The 15632-nt window shown below is 44.9% G+C and overlaps 1 protein-coding gene across 2 annotated transcripts in view; it reads right to left on the bottom strand.

The window, feature by feature from the left end:
- The window catches only part of LRRK1 (leucine rich repeat kinase 1), an 83327-nt gene that overhangs the window by 17002 nt on the left and 50693 nt on the right, over positions 1–15632 (bottom strand). For both annotated transcript variants that reach the window (XM_068410605.1, XM_068410606.1), the window contains 9 exons: positions 13706–13878; positions 11577–11697; positions 11169–11328; positions 10243–10519; positions 7040–7211; positions 5451–5614; positions 4054–4193; positions 2244–2493; positions 652–818 (listed from right to left, as the gene is read on the bottom strand). In XM_068410605.1, the coding sequence (XP_068266706.1) occupies positions 652–818; positions 2244–2493; positions 4054–4193; positions 5451–5614; positions 7040–7211; positions 10243–10519; positions 11169–11328; positions 11577–11697; positions 13706–13878 (1624 nt within the window). The remainder of the gene's footprint in view (positions 1–651; positions 819–2243; positions 2494–4053; positions 4194–5450; positions 5615–7039; positions 7212–10242; positions 10520–11168; positions 11329–11576; positions 11698–13705; positions 13879–15632) is intronic.

The raw sequence follows: 15632 nt of genomic DNA, 5'->3' as shown, positions 1-15632 counted from the left end.
CTTTCCAAAGGTTATTTGTCACTGGGACACCAGTTGGCCTCCTCCACAGCTCAGGGATTCACTGCATCCTTCCCTGACAAAAGTGAGGAAAGTGAAGCACTTTGCACTTGCCTTTGCCCATGGACTGAGACTTTCCTGGAAACCTGTGCTTGACAGCCAGCATGTGCAGTCTGAGAGCCTGTCCCTGCCCGGAGGAGCTGGCAGGCTGAGAAGGATTTCCAATTTGCTTTCTGTAGCTGCTGGCACAGATGGAGTAAAAGACTTATTCAAAGGTGGAGACCCACAAGTCCTTAGTGCAGATCCATGCAAATCCACACTTCTCATTGCCAAATCACTTGGGAACAGGAGGTGAAATCTTGCCTCTCGCCCCAATCAAGGGCTCTGCCCTGGCACCCCATGAGTCCACCCATTGACCTGCTGGAGAGAAGCTTCCTGCAGTGCCAATGATGACCTTCATCCCTACAAGTGCTTTTGTGAAGGACTCTAAGATGCATCCTCCTCCACCATGGAAACACATCAATTTTGCTATTTATTTCAAAGCTGTATTTAAACAGGTGCTGCCAGCACTTCAGAGAGAGAAGGCTCTTTGGTCTTAGCTTGGGATCACAGGCTGCAAGAGCCGGTTCCCAACACCGATTCTGTGTACCATACCTGCAGCTGAAGTGGGAGAACCCTTGCATTTTTTAATCTGAAATCTCTTCACGGCCACCGGTTTTCCTTGGTATCGTGCCCGATATATAACGGTCCCACTTCCACCCTGGCCAAGAACGTTGTTTTCATTTTCACTGCATTCCAGTTTGCTATTTTCCAGGAACAGTCTGCCAAAAAAGAGATTTGGGCTTTTTAATTAAAAGTTTCAAAGACACTGTAAATTCATATTTTTAATGTGGTTTCCATTTTCACAAATCCCTAATAGGTTCTTGTCTTATCTACTGAGAGGACTGGATCACCTAAACTACCTTGGTCATCTCCATGTGCTCTGTGCTGGCTCGTGTACAACAGATTTCTCACGGAAAAAAGTAAGTTGAGCAAATAAGCAAAAAAGGCTTTTTACCGTGGCAATTTATCCTGCAAGAATCAAATAGATCTGGAAAGCAGGCAAGCTCCTTTTCCAAGCAGATGACACAGGTACAGATATTTCTAGAATTTATCTGTACTAACGATTTTTTTTGCTTCATTTACCTCCTGTGCCTCTTTTCTCTGCTGAGGCAGGACAGGATGTTTATGAACAGCCCCACACTCTGAAACCTGATTATTCAAATCAGCTTACTGTTCCCAGGCTGCAATTCATCATTTCCCCACTCTTCCACAGACTACTTTTACAGCTGTTCACACTTCAGACATCTCGCCTTGCACCAGTCAAATAAATCTCCAGGAGACAGCACTGCGAGAAGGGCCGTTGTGACGGGCCGATGGGGTGTTGGCCCAGAATACCCTGTAAAATGACCCCAGGAAAGGAACAGGGGCCAGTGGGAGCACAGATAGCTCTGACAGCAGCCAACAAGACACAGTTTGGTCTAGAGGTCTCACAGCTCTGCACTGGGCACAGAAAGGTGAACTGAAATAGACCTTGGTCTCCTGTCAGGAGGTCTCTTGCTCTACGCACTAAGTAATAAGGGGTATAAGACTGAAACCATCTGGGAATGCAGTTAAGCAGCTTAAAGATTTGGCAGTGCTGCTATGGGTAGGGAAGAGCTGTTTCAGCTGTTTGGGACTGCCACACTACTACTACACACAGCTAACAGCCCTCAGCCGAGCAGGAGCCTTGACTCAGTGTGAATTCTCCAGTGGTGTCTATATAAATTCACCCACCAATGTGCTCTTCAAAACTAAAGGTGATTTCAGTGCCAATCTTGTGACACAGCAGCAATTCCTTTCGGTTTTGCCAAAAGTGCTTTGTCTTTTCTGAGATCCCAGAAAGACTCCAACCACAGAAAGCTCTGGCCAGAGTACTGGGCAATGCAGGACAGCTGCAGCTTTCAAAAGGGACTTTCACATTGCACTACAGTGATCTCAAAGGACCCCTGAAGCGATGACTTGGGTCAGCACACAGCGATTGTCTAAGCAAGTGTGCTGACCACCTGGAGTACAGTTTAGGATGAATTGCCAGAGCAGGGATTGAGAGTGGATGAATTTGTTTCCTGTGGTCAGTATGTTCCTCTAGCAGAGGTGACAGCAAAAAAATCCAACCAAATCACATAGGTACACTGAAACTTAACCAAAGGCTAATCAAATAATGTTACCTGGCAGGAAAATCAGTCATGAAAAGCTCTGGGACCAGCTCTTGGAGAGAAACGGGGATGTCAGGGTGGTTAGGACACGTGATGTAGTCCAGTTCGATTGCAGTCAGCACACAGTCCTCCATGTTGAAGTACTGCACGTCTTCCACCTTCTCACCACACTCATTGTCCTCCGGCTTGGAAGCTGCACAGATGTGGCAGGGCACATACTGCTCCATCAGCAACGTGCCATCACTCTCCATGGCTGTGAGTGCTTCAAAGCAAGCAAGCAAAGAAAAAACAACATAACCCACACATACTGAGAAGGAACAACAGCTCCTCACGCATTCAGATGTCTGCAGTCACCACCTGGATCCACTGGCTGAAAGCGGTCACGCTCATGAAGGCAGCAGTTTATTCCAGTTTATTGACTGGAATAAGAGAATAGCTTTTTGCAAAGCATACAAAGATAGCAGGGACAGTACTGAGGAGACAGGACCATTGACATAACTGAACAGCTACCCTGCTCTGGTCACAGGTAACGCACAGGCTTGCAAAGAAAATGTATTCAGGACCAGCAGAATTTAGAAGTATATGAATAAAGCCTTGGAGGAAACCTACTTGGTGGGTGTCTCTGTGGGAATTGCATACAGGGATCACTGCGTATGCTAAAGAGCATGACCATGCAGCAGAAGGATGGCAGCTGTGAGGCTGCCCAGGAACCCCAGCCACATCTGCCCTGCAGACTGCGAGCTGCCAGATGGCTTCAGATGGGAGCAGGCATGGGAACGGGAATGGGAGCAGGCATAGGAACGGGAATGGGAGCGGACTGGGAGGCACAGCACGCTGTGTGCTTCGGGTGCAGGCTAGGAGCAAGCACTCACCTGCAGCACCCCAGATAGGAACACGGTCACTGTGGGCTCCCTCACAGGCAAGGTTTTCAGGATTCTACCAAGACTAAGCCTTTGGGAGGTTCACACCTCTACCACTGACAGAGGGATTTTGTGGTGACAGGCCCCGTTAAATGCCTACAATTAGGCAGGGTGAACACAGGCCGTAGCCTTTGAAGTCATGACTCTTCTCAAGCTTCAGTGATTCATGTTATCATTATTTTAATCCAAAGTCAAATAAAATCTTCTTTTATCTTCATAACATGAATACGTGAGAGTGCACAACTATTTCCTCCAGAGAGCCTCCAATTAAGAGATTTTGGCACTGCTTTCTAGACCAGTGTGGGATGACAAAGAACACTTCAGATTCTGTTTTGATTTTAAACAAAGTGTACTGAGGTTGCAAACAGCCCGCTGGGGAACAGCGGGATCTGTGCTGATCAGAGGAAAAACAACTGCTGGAGTCAAGGAAGTTACCTTGGCACAGAGTCCTTTGTATCATATTCACTCATGCCTCTCACATCACAAGTTTATAAATTAGAAATGTTAGAAATGGTGGGCAAATGATCCCAGCTGATGCCAAAACAAGTTCTGCCATCAAGGAACAGTGCCAAGTATTTTGGGCCAAATCCTGTCCCTGCTATGAGCACTGGAAGAGTCTCTTGAACTCCTGTGGAAGCAGGTCCTGTTTGAACTGTAATGTTTCACCTGCGCTTGCAGTGACTGATGGACTGAAAGACACAATGTCTAGACCAAGGTGTGCTGGCAAAGAATCTTGCTCTGTCTGCAGGTTATCAGCTTTTTTCAAACTTTGTTGGCTGGAGACTCTCAGAGCCTGAGGGGTCTTCAATTAACACACAATATTGTGCACCTGGAGAGCTCTGTCAAAGAACCTTCTGATAAAAGGATGTAATAGTGCAAGAAAATTACAGTAGTTCTCTTACCAGGAAACCACTGGTCTATCAAAGAGTTGACATGATCTGTGATGAACGCCATTGCTGAAAAGTCTCTCACTTCAGACTGGCAAATGATTTTAATTCCACCACTTTTTTTCTTTTTCCAGTTCACATCAGAAGACTCGACACTGTGTAAGAAAGCCAAAAGACAGCCCTGTGAAGCTTTTGTGAAGTACCAGTGTCATCAAACTTTCTTTCTCACAGGAAACCTGAGTTACATAATAACACGTAGTTCATAAGTAATCAAAATAAAAAGCAATCTAGCTTTGAGAATGATTTTCATTCAGTCTGTTCTGCAAATGACTTTCAGAAGAGAGTTCTTGCACAGAAATGTTAGTTGCTCACAATGGGTAAGTGCTACAGAGGGTCAGACCCAGAGAAAACTCAGGCCTAAGTCAACTGAGAATGATGGAGAGTTTTGACAGAAATGCCCCATTCAGAATGATGGAGGCTTAGGAGTTTTAAAGATCAGTAATAAAACTCCAGTGGCATAATAATAATAATACAACTTCCAAAAACTGTTTGGAAAAGTTTATGGACATAACAATTTTTGTGCAATTCACCTCCCCAGAAAAAAGCTTTAAATCAAAGAGCTGAGTTCTGTAACTCCCTGAAGCACATGGGAGATAAGAATATGACAACCATGGTCCAGAATTAAGGATTCCAGCCTGTGATTTGCAATGTCTGGGTCCAAGTCTCTACTCAGCTGCAGACTGCCTAGATGAACTCAGGAAAGTCACTGTGCCCTTCTGGTCTCCAACCATGCAACAGCACCAATGGTTTCTCCCTATCTTGCCAGGGACTGGAAAAGAAAATGCATCTGCAGATACCTCAAAGATGAAAGTCTTAAATGGCTGCCTACTCTCTGCCTTTGTGAAAGAACACGGACAGCAGGTTTTCTCCAGGCTTGCAGCCAGCACTCTGCCTTGGCCAGCATAAACCAGTTGTCCATAGTCCCTGTGGCACGCAGCTTGATAGCACAGAAGCACCTCCATTGATCTGGATTACTGCCCCACTGTGATGACGTTTTAGGATTCAGTGGAAAATTCATTGATGTAAGGAAATCTTTGCATGTGAAAATGCATGATTTGACGCTGGCAGAGTTCTGCTCTGAATATCACTTTCTGTTTTCAGGCCTCTTTCTTTAAATTTGTGACTGCAATAACACGTAAGGTTGACATATTCAGAACTGCCAAACAATCAGTTATTCATCATTTTTGTCACCAGTTGTTACCGGATGAGTTATGTCTATCAGAAGAACCTCCTCTTCTACTGATGAGTGAGCATATAGCACGAGTCAGGCCCATTCATCTCCTCTCAGATGGCGTGTTTCATACACTCTATTAGTCCCCTGTCACGCATGCTGCATTACGAACACAAATTACCTAAGATAGCCTCCATCAAAGGTAACGAACAGACCTTCCTGCCAGTAAACAGTGTGAGTCCTTTTGACTCGGAACGTGCTGCAGCGGTTCCTTTGGGTGCCTGTGAAGCTGTAGATGGTCACCTTTTTGTTTCTCGTCTTGGTGTTCTTCTTGTTTTCAAAAAGCTGAAACAAGCAGAAAAGCATGAAAATCATTAAGCCATTGAAATTTCTCATAAGGATGTTGTTTTCATTGAGCAATAAGGTGACTTCTTTTTTTTGGCCTTCACAGGTGCTGTCGTACCTTTTCCATTACAGAGTGACTTGTTCTCGTAAAAAATTTTGCGATGGAACAAAAATACACACAGTAAAAGTTGGTTTTGCAGCAATGGAAATATTTTTCATGTGACTCAAAAAGGAACAATCTCATACCAGTGAACAAAGTTAATTCTATAACTGTGACATTTGTTATATGAATTCTGCATTTGCAAAAGTCTTATAAACCTAAAGAAGAGCGAAATGCTCTAGTGAATGATTAAACCTGCCCTCGATGCAGAGTTAACTTTCCCACCTGTTTCAGTGGGAGGCAGATGGCTTTTCTCCAAGACACTTCAAACCAGCACTTAGAGCAAAATATATTTTTGTTTTAAAACTAAAGACTTAATGTGCAGAACTCCACTGTACTCATTGTTCTAACACTTATTTGTCTGCAGACAGGTCTGATGCCTGGGAGCTTTTCCCTTCAGCTTCAGTGAGGACTGGATGAGGCCCCTAGCAAAGGTGCTCTAGGGTTATGTAGTGTCCATGAGGATGCAAGCAAGGGGTTGAGAAAGCCCGTTAAAACAGGTAAAGTTATTACATGGTTTGAGAAGCCTGGAACATAGAGGACCTTCCAAAACCAGGTATCATGTTTTCCACGTTCTATACATCACTGACAGAACAGAGTACAAATGGATAGCTGTTAAGAAGATACCACAGCAGTACTAAAAATATTTCGCAGTATTACGGTTCCCAGCAGGGCTGTGTTTTCAGATATAAGCTGCTGCAAAAATGTGTCTGTAACAACATCAAAATTCACTTAGCTTTCAGAACCTTACAAACACTACTTTAATGATATGCACACCACTTGCACTAATAGGGTGCCTGCTTGCACTCATTATCCCATTAAGGCAACAGTCCTGTAATTTTCTTCTCATTTAAACCCATATAGATTCAGATAGCTGACTTTGGTGGAGCTATTCCAGATCTCCGCTGGCAAACGACATGAGCAGAGTCTGGCCCAGTGGAACGGCCATGGACAAGAGCCGCAGGCAGAACTCCAATTACTTGTAATTGGAAGATGCTGGAGGTACTGAGACCTTCCAGGGGATCATGTTATAAAGAAGCTGTGGAGAAGGCAGGCTTTCTTCCCCAGTGACAATCTGTTGTGCTGAATGACACCTACTGTGAAAACAGAATCTGGTTTTGATTGCAGAGTGTCATCTCTCCCTATTTACTCAAATAATGTTACTGAAGTCTGTGACTGAAGCAAGCTGGATATGAAGAGACACCCACTTACACTGAACAACTTTAGCTGTCTTCTTTTGCTTGCAGAGAGATACAGTAACGTACCTGGAGGTCCATCTCTGCCAGGCTAATTAACATTCGGGCTATGAATCTTTGCCAAAAGCCGACTGGGACAAAACTCATCTTGAAGACCCTTTGGACTGTGTTTGTGGTCTGGTGGCAGAGCCCGTGGATATCTAATGCTGGCTTGGTAGGAAGCAGATGAGGGAGGAGGTAGCTGAAACACATCAAATTCAACAGCTCAAATTTTAGCCACAGCTTGTAACAGTGAGTACATTGTTACTGGATAATAAGGCGATTCAGTCTCCAAAGAGATTTTTAATGGCACAGCCTACTGCATATAAAAAAGCTTTCAGACTAAAGGCACTGCAGCAATACACGGAGAAAGTCATTTACACTATGGAAGCAAGCAGAGGCAAAACAGACATTACATAATTCAGCCAGGGCTATTGGACAGGGTTAAAACTGATGTAATGAGCAGGACATTTGTGTAATCACAAATTAAATGCATTAAAATATAAGAGTCATTAGAACAACTGTGATGTTGAGACTCATTTTTTGTTATCTTTACTACTCTGCCCTGGTAGTAAGCAGAGAATTACAGCTGGGCCCCTACATGGAACAGAAGATAAATACAAAACCAACCTACAGCAGCTTAGCTTCAGTAAGCCCAGAAGGTGGGGAGAGGAGGTGCCATGGGAGGTGGCAATGAGGCAGTTACAGGCTGCAGAGACTGGGCTGCTCTGGCTCTCATCCCAGTCCCAGGAGGAGAGCATCTCATGGGTCAACACAACCAGGTTTCCTGCTGCACCATCCTGCAGCTGATGGGACTCCCTACCGCATCCCTGACAAACTCCCCGGGGAAGAGCTCGCTTTGCCAGACTGATGCCAGCAGAGATGTCACTTGTCTTGCTCAGTTTCCTCCTGCAATCAGGTTATTAAGTTCTTTGCCCAAGTGTGGAGGTGACTCAGTGCTATCTGAGTCTGACCAGTCAGAAGTAACAGAGCTACACTGGTGTAGAGGACCACAAAGCTTTCCAATTATTTTCAGATCTCCCAGTAAGCACAGAATGTAAGTTTGTCCCAATCTTTAGTATTTGGGAAGCTAAAACTTTTTGGAAGACTAGAACTGTTTTGAAAACTATGAGCTTATGGCTTTCAATACCTGCCAATAAATCTCTCGACAGTGACACTCTTCTGTACCAAATACATTCTAAGATGCTTATACAATCAAAAATCTTATTCACTTGTAAGCGGAAACACTGCTGTTCTATCAGCGTTAAGCCTGAGAAAATGTGTCGGCATCTGGGGCTCATCACTCATGGGCATAATGACAGCAATGAGGCAAATGGCCAAGGGACTTGACCAAAATAACAGTGGCAGGGACTAGACACCCAACTAGAACTAATGCTGGGTCCAAATCCAATGCTTTAAGCCTATCACGTTTTCTCTCTAGTAGCTGCAGGATTCTGTAAAACCTGAAGTATCAGTTCAGAAAAAACAGCCATCACCAGACAACAGCTCTCTCCATATGTCACAGTCCATAACGTCTGATGACATTTTACATGATTGAATTACCCGTTCCATGAAACATCTTTGGAATGTAAAACTGATAAAAATTTCTCTTCACTTATAAATTACAATAAGAAAGGTCATACTTTCAACCCTATTTTAATAAGCAGAACAAAGCTAAATTATATGCACCTTAGGCAGAAAAGTAGAGTGCATCAAACTAAAAGTTCTCGCTCTATAAAGGTAGCGGATGCATCATACGACAGCCAATAAATTTTCCTCAGCATATCCAAGAAAGGGTCTAGGAGTATAAGAAGGCCAGTGAGGCCCTTCTGGACCCCAACTATATAGTGGATTATAATACAGATGGTGATTTGATGCTCTTGAACAACAGCCAATGCAAATTTTGAAAATATGTGAAACATGCACCCATCCACCCTTTCAGAACAGAAACTGGCAGCTGCTTTCTCTACTGACTGCACAGAAACCCTATCTGGCAATCTAGACAATAATTGCAGAAGCACAGTAACAAATAACTGCTCTGTGTCTGGCTAGTACATTAAATTAATCCAACCTGCTATAGCTACAAGTCCATGAGTGGGAAGAATATTCTGCTAATGTGGCTTGGATCGCTCAAAAAAACATTGGGCAGGCCATGAAAAAGCAGTTTCCTTGTTCCCAAGCCACAGACAATGTAATTGCCTTGGAGAAAAATGGCAGATAGTGACAAGGAGTCCAAAAGGCATTTTGGACTAGGCAGAAACATTGCTGCTTTATCTGTGTTAAGCCTGAGAAAATTTGTTGGCATCCGGGACTGGATAAGTGACAGGCATAATGACAGCACAGAGAATGCTGCACTTGTGCTGGCATTGAGAGCTGCCGAGAGGCTCAGGGCGATGCAGCCGCGCTGGCCTGGGAGGGCAAGGAAGTGAAATGCAAATGCCCCATCAGAAGTGCAACACAACTATGGTTTCACCGTTAACGCAACAACAGGCTGTCGCCAAGCAGATGGGAGAGAGAAAAATGGCAGGGAACTCTGCCCAGAGGAAAAGAGCTGGGGGGCAGTGGGGAGGAGGGCTCATTAACATTTAAAGAGAATGAGGTTTCCTAGACCATTTTTAGGAAAACCATTGATCAACACCTACTGAGGCTAAAAATAAGAAAATCTTATTTTTATATGTACTACTACGAGTCACAAGTGACACTGTCCTGATTTCACTCGAAATAAAATACTACTGCTTTCAGGGCTGACATAATTATTGATTATACAAAGTTTTCTGCCATACTCTGCAGTGAGGATCTTTCCCTGGAAACAGATGACTCCAGCCCATCTATATTTCAGGCCCAGCAGCCACAAGCCTCTCATCCTCTCTCAGCTGCAGCTGTGCCGGCTGAGCGCTTACAGCTTCCACCTGCTCATCGCCACATCCCTGGCAGTGTCACTGCCCCTCCGTGCTGGTGGCTGAGGCTGTCACCAGCCTCAATGCACCGAGGGGACAAAGACCTGCTTTGGAAAGTTTTCAAACTAGCTTGTGTGGACCAAAGGATGCTCATGCCAGGAAATACAGCCCAAATGGATGGGTGCCTTCCATTACACTGCCTAACGCACTCAAATACCTTCTCATAGCAAGATCCTTGTCAAGACAACCGCTTGTAGTGACAAAGCCTGTTAATATCCGCTGATTAAACGGCCATTTTTCTCCAGCCTGGCTAAGCGTCTCTAATTATCAACATACCTGTTATTAGCCACAGGCAGTGCAATTTCAAACTTGGCCAAGAACTGGAAGTACTGCTCTTCAGTTTGCTCCGTGAAGCCCGTCCCAACCAGCAGCATCCGGAGATCTTCTGCTCTGATGACTCCATTCTTAGCTACAGACTTGGAGCTCTTGATATTAAAAATCCTCTGCAGACACTCTGAGAGCCAGACTGGGTCAAGGAAGTAGAGGTTTCTCAGGCCGTGGCTTGTGTCTGGGAAGTGCAGTAGTGTACCCGTTTCAATGAGAAAATTAATTGCTGCAAAAAATAATTGTAGCTTAGCAATAGACCGGCATTAGGAAACCACAGTGCCAATGAATAAGACTATGAGACAGTCTGTGCGCTTTTATGCATACCAGATATAGCCAGCACGTAGCCAAGCCAAGAGAATACCATTTACCTGAGGAGCGCTGCTATCTAGCACTCCACTTGTAAACCCCACATCTCACCGCTTCACAGTCAGTATTTCTGTCCCCATCACACCTCCCCTTTACCCTCCTCCTGCCATCCTCACAGGGAAGGGCTCTCCCTGGCTCCTGCAGAGCAAGGGCTCTGTGAAGATCACAGGACTGCAGCCCTACAGAGAAGACAGCCTTGAAACTATGGCAACCCTCATTCTTCACAGAGCAGAAATAAAATCAGACAAAGCTTGTTTAAAAAAAAAAATTTAAAAAATAGTAGCCTCAGCCCATCCTAGAAACTTCCCAGCCCTCTCCCCAAAGCCCCATTACTAATTTTATATCTTACCAATTTCCAAAGGTGTAGAGCTCTACACAGCACTCTGTTTTCTTTTGCATAGCAATTATCTGGTGGGCTTTTTTTCCCCCCTCATTTTTATTATTCATGGAATATTTCAATTGGTCACACATATTGATTGGCAAGAAATTACCGGTCTGCTCTGACCTACCAGTTTGCAAGTCTTCGTAGTCTTTGATATCATTTCCAGGCGTTTGCTCAATGATCAGTTCTATTTGTCTGTCTGTTAAATATTGTACATCATCATTCTGACTTCTTCTGTGCTGTTCTGCAAGGACAGCCTCTTGAAGACTAAGGTAACTTCTTGGTATCTGTCACATGAGAAAAATAGCAGGATCAGTATCAGACAGCGATCACTGCTGGAGATGAACTGGCTAAGTCATCTTCCCTTTACAGGGATCTTATAGTGCTGTCTTTTCCCAAAGCCAGACAGCCATCTTAGATACTTCACATGCCTCCTGCATCAACAATAACTCCTAAAGTTCACCTCCCAATACAAAACCAAGCCTAAAAAAGCCCCCCTTTGGTAAGGATCACCACTAGAAAGCACAGTTCTCACCAATCTCCCTGCAAGTTTCTGTGAGCAAATTGAGCTGCCGACATCCTTCATGTTGCAAGTGACATGAAAAATCAGCTGTCGGAGTCCATCGAGGCCTTCCAGAGTCTTACACGAGAGCTCACTGCAAAAGTCATGCAAGGGTGAAGATTACCAAACCTTATCAACACACTGGCTTCCTTTCCAGGCTTGCTTTCTCTTATCAGTGACTTTAAATTTCCTGTGTCAGATGAATGGGAGGAAGGCTGTCAGTGAGCAATTTTAGCTTTGGAGAAAAATAAGAAGTAGTCTGGAAAAGACATATTAGGCCAACCTCTGCTCTGCCTGCTTCGTTCGCTGTGCACTGCTCTTCTGTCCCCTATGCACCGTGATCTCTGGGGACTTCCCTGGCAGACTGACCAAAGCCATCACCCTCTTTCCCCTCAGTGCTGCAGACATCCTGGAAGGGACTGCAGGAAGGAGGAAAATACTGTGCTGTGGCAATTGCTGGAGACAAGTCCAGTTCTCCCCGCCTCAGATCAAAGAGGCACGATGATGACTACCAGACACCTTTTCCCACTCTCATTCCGGCCCTTGCTCAGCCAGATCCTGTGATCTGGGAATTGATGCTTAGATCCTAAAAGCTGGCCTTCATCATCTCTTTAACAGCTAAAAAACCTGCTCTCTCCAGCTCCTACTATTTTTGGTCTTTTTGTGGGCTGGATAAGAACGGTTCTCTTCCACTTGCCCCAACAAAGGGTCTTTCTAACTGATCCTACACGTTTCCATGGCAGACAGAAAATCCTTTTCTAAAGCAATATGCCTTATCTTAAACCTCAGCCATCAGTGGCACTGGGAAGCTGGAGGACCAGCTCTGATAAAAGCACCCTGGGCTCACCCACACAAGGCTTTAACACCACACACTCCTCTGGTTGCCCCAAGCACTGCTCAGAGGAGCCCCATCCAGGTGGGCGATGGGGTGTGAAGAAGAGGCACAGGAGGGAGGAGGTAGGAAATCAGGAAGGAACTCTGGAAGGAAATGCAAGGGGAAAGGAAGGTGAAGAAGGGGAAGGTGAGGGATGTGGGGCAGGGTAAAAGAAAGTCCCCTTGAGAAAGAATGATTGAGATCATGGTAGGATGCTCTGTGGTGATGGGAAAAGAGGCTTGAGGAGGCCAAAGCACAAAGCTTTCTCTTTCTCACTGTGAGTCTCTGTGCCTCACACTGCATCCCTGGTACTTCTAACGGCAAGGAGCCAGCTGGGATGCCCAACGCAGTACTTGTGTCTGCAGAACAGAGCGTGGGAGGTCTCCTGATGACTTTTGCCAGGCAGCAGATGCAAAGCACCGAGGACATTGCAGTGCCCTGCTTTACTTGCCAGCTGCCACCTGCTCTTGCCTCAGGCATTGGCGATTTCATGCTGTTTGGTGCCAGCCTGCTGCATCCACGCTCCCCCCATGCTGTGCAATCCCTTGGCTGACAGACCAGCTCCTCTCCCAGCCAGAGAAGCCTCCTGTCCCTAAGGGCATTCTCCGTCAGCCGAAGGGAGGGAGCGGCATCAGACTCCAAGGCCTGACTGACACAGATCTTCCAGACAGCACCACCCCTCCTTTATCACACCCAGATATCACACACGTCCAGATCACACTCAGATGGCACAGGTTTGGACTCCCAGGAGCTCAGGGGCTGACCCACTCCTCACCCTGCCAACGCTGCCATGTGAGCTGCGTTCTCACGTCAGGCAGCAAGAGGTTCCCAGGCAGCCTCCCCTTAACAATCCTCACAGCACCCATCCTGTAACAGTCATGCTCTCAAGCTTTGAAGCATTAATTACTCAATCTGTACGTTCTCTCCTTGTGACTAATGAACTGTATCACCATTTAATGGTGAGAAATCTGAGCGGAGCAGGAGCACTAAAACAGGCTGGTCAAGGTCATGACTTTGGAGCTTCCAGCTCTCAGCCCCATGATTAGACCCCTGAGCAACACTGAACTTCTCTCTGATTGTACTACATTATTCCAGTCAAAAATAGATGAAATGCAACGCTGACAAATCTTTAAATCAGTTCCGTTGCCAAGGAGACCAAGTATTACAGAATTGTTTTAAAGTGACATAAAATAGAGTGACTGAGCTTCATAAAGGCACAAGTACTTACTGCAGGTGCTTGAATGTGATATCTGGGAAGCCAGTTGCTCTGGATCCAGAGGGAGACCGACAGAGAGCCAAGACATATGCCCTCAGAGTTGCTATCCTCTCAACACGGAATTTAGTTTCAATTAAATCAAGGTGTGTTCCTACCACTAACACCGCTGAATTTGGAGCTTTGGCCTGTAAGAGAAAACACTGGCAATGATCTCATCCAGATTATGTCATGGTAAATTCACTGAGGACATGTGAAAAGTATAATATTTAAGAGGGAGTACTCATATACATTAATAAAATGGAATATATATAAAAAATAGAGGCAACCTGTTGTGGCAGCTTGACAACAGCAACAAGTGATCTGGGTATTACAGAAGTTCTCCTGCAGAATATGGCATAATCATCTGTTGCTCCTGCAGAGCAGGAAACGGTCAGTTTGGGTTTGTTACATCAGGGCTTAACATAAAGGAAGTTGCCGTGTCCTATTAAGTTGCCACAAGTCAGCTAAGTGATGGGAACTCTGCCCAGACAAAGGAAAAGAAGTTAGCTTAACCTGTAGCCAGAAGATCTAACTCCGATATCCTGAAAAAGGCCAGTTACACTCTGGCATGGATACCTGGGGAAGTTATACAAACTTTTTCACTGGAGGTATATGGAGAGGTGAGATAAACTGCTAGAAATGTCTGAACCTACTTAATTCTGAATCAGTGCAAAGGAATGGATTAGATGATCTTGTGGTTTCTTCCTGCCCTTCCACAACTCTATTACAGGACTGGAGTGTATCCTGATTTCAGGGAACGTGCTACCAAATACAATGGGATTGCACAGGCTTACGCAGGGATCAGCCTGCCGATCCAAATGACTTTGACCACAGAAAAAAATTCAGATGCAGAAATAGAAGCTTATTTGCAGTCAATCCGTTTCTCTCTTGCGATGCCCGCTGAAATCTCAAACCTGAATGACACCAAACTCGAACCCTGTGCGGACACAGGAGTGATGGCTGTAGCAGGTCAGACCAAAGGGCCCACTTGGCCCAATATTCTGCCTGGAGGCTAATGAAGAGTATAGGCACGGGGTAAGCATAGAGAGATTTTCCCTGGTGTGTTCTCCCAGCACCCAGCAGCTCACCAACTTCCCGAGCATGAGACAGCATCTCTGAATTAATAGCACTTGATGGATTTTTCTTCCACCAGTCTGTTTTTTTCAATTTCTGACACCCACAGCACATTGTAGGTCCAATAAATTCCACAGGTTAGCTACCTGTTGTGTTTAGGATACTTCCTATTCTTTGTTTCAAAGCTACCATCTCATTATTTCATCTGATCTCTCCTCATTCTCCTATTGTAAAAGATCACAAAGAAAGAATCCATTGTGGTTTTCTCCTTACCCCTGGTAAGCCTACATGCAGCCCTCCTCATTCGCCTCTTTCCCAAGCTGAAGAGGCCTCATCTATTTAATTGCTGTGCACTCAAACTTTTCCATACTTTTAACCATCATGTTTATCTTTCTCTGTATCTCTTCTGATGCTACTATGTGCTTGCTGGGATGTATTAAGGACACAGGCACATCACACATTTTGAAATATCATACTCATGCTTTCGACTTTGTTACCTAGTTTGGGGTTTTGATTGCTGCTGACCGTTAAGCTAATATTTTTGTAATGTCAAGATGTTTCTTTTTTTGAGAGGCACTAGCTTAGAGCCCATTTCTGTGTATGAAACATTAAGACAGATATGCAATAATAAACATTTACAAAAAAATATGAACATGGTATTATAAAAATCATTCAACACCAATGGATTCACTGCAGCTCTGAGTCTCAGCTGAGAGCTGCCTGGGAGATACTCTCTAGCTTACCTGAATCTAAAGTGTTAAAAATACAACCTCAAGACTAATGTGTGTCTAACCCACAGAAGAAAGAAAATGCTTCAAATCCCCCT

Source organism: Nyctibius grandis, chromosome 11, assembly GCF_013368605.1.
Source record: "Nyctibius grandis isolate bNycGra1 chromosome 11, bNycGra1.pri, whole genome shotgun sequence".
Lineage (NCBI taxonomy): Eukaryota > Metazoa > Chordata > Aves > Nyctibiiformes > Nyctibiidae > Nyctibius > Nyctibius grandis.
This window is presented reverse-complemented; position numbering and strand designations above follow the sequence as displayed.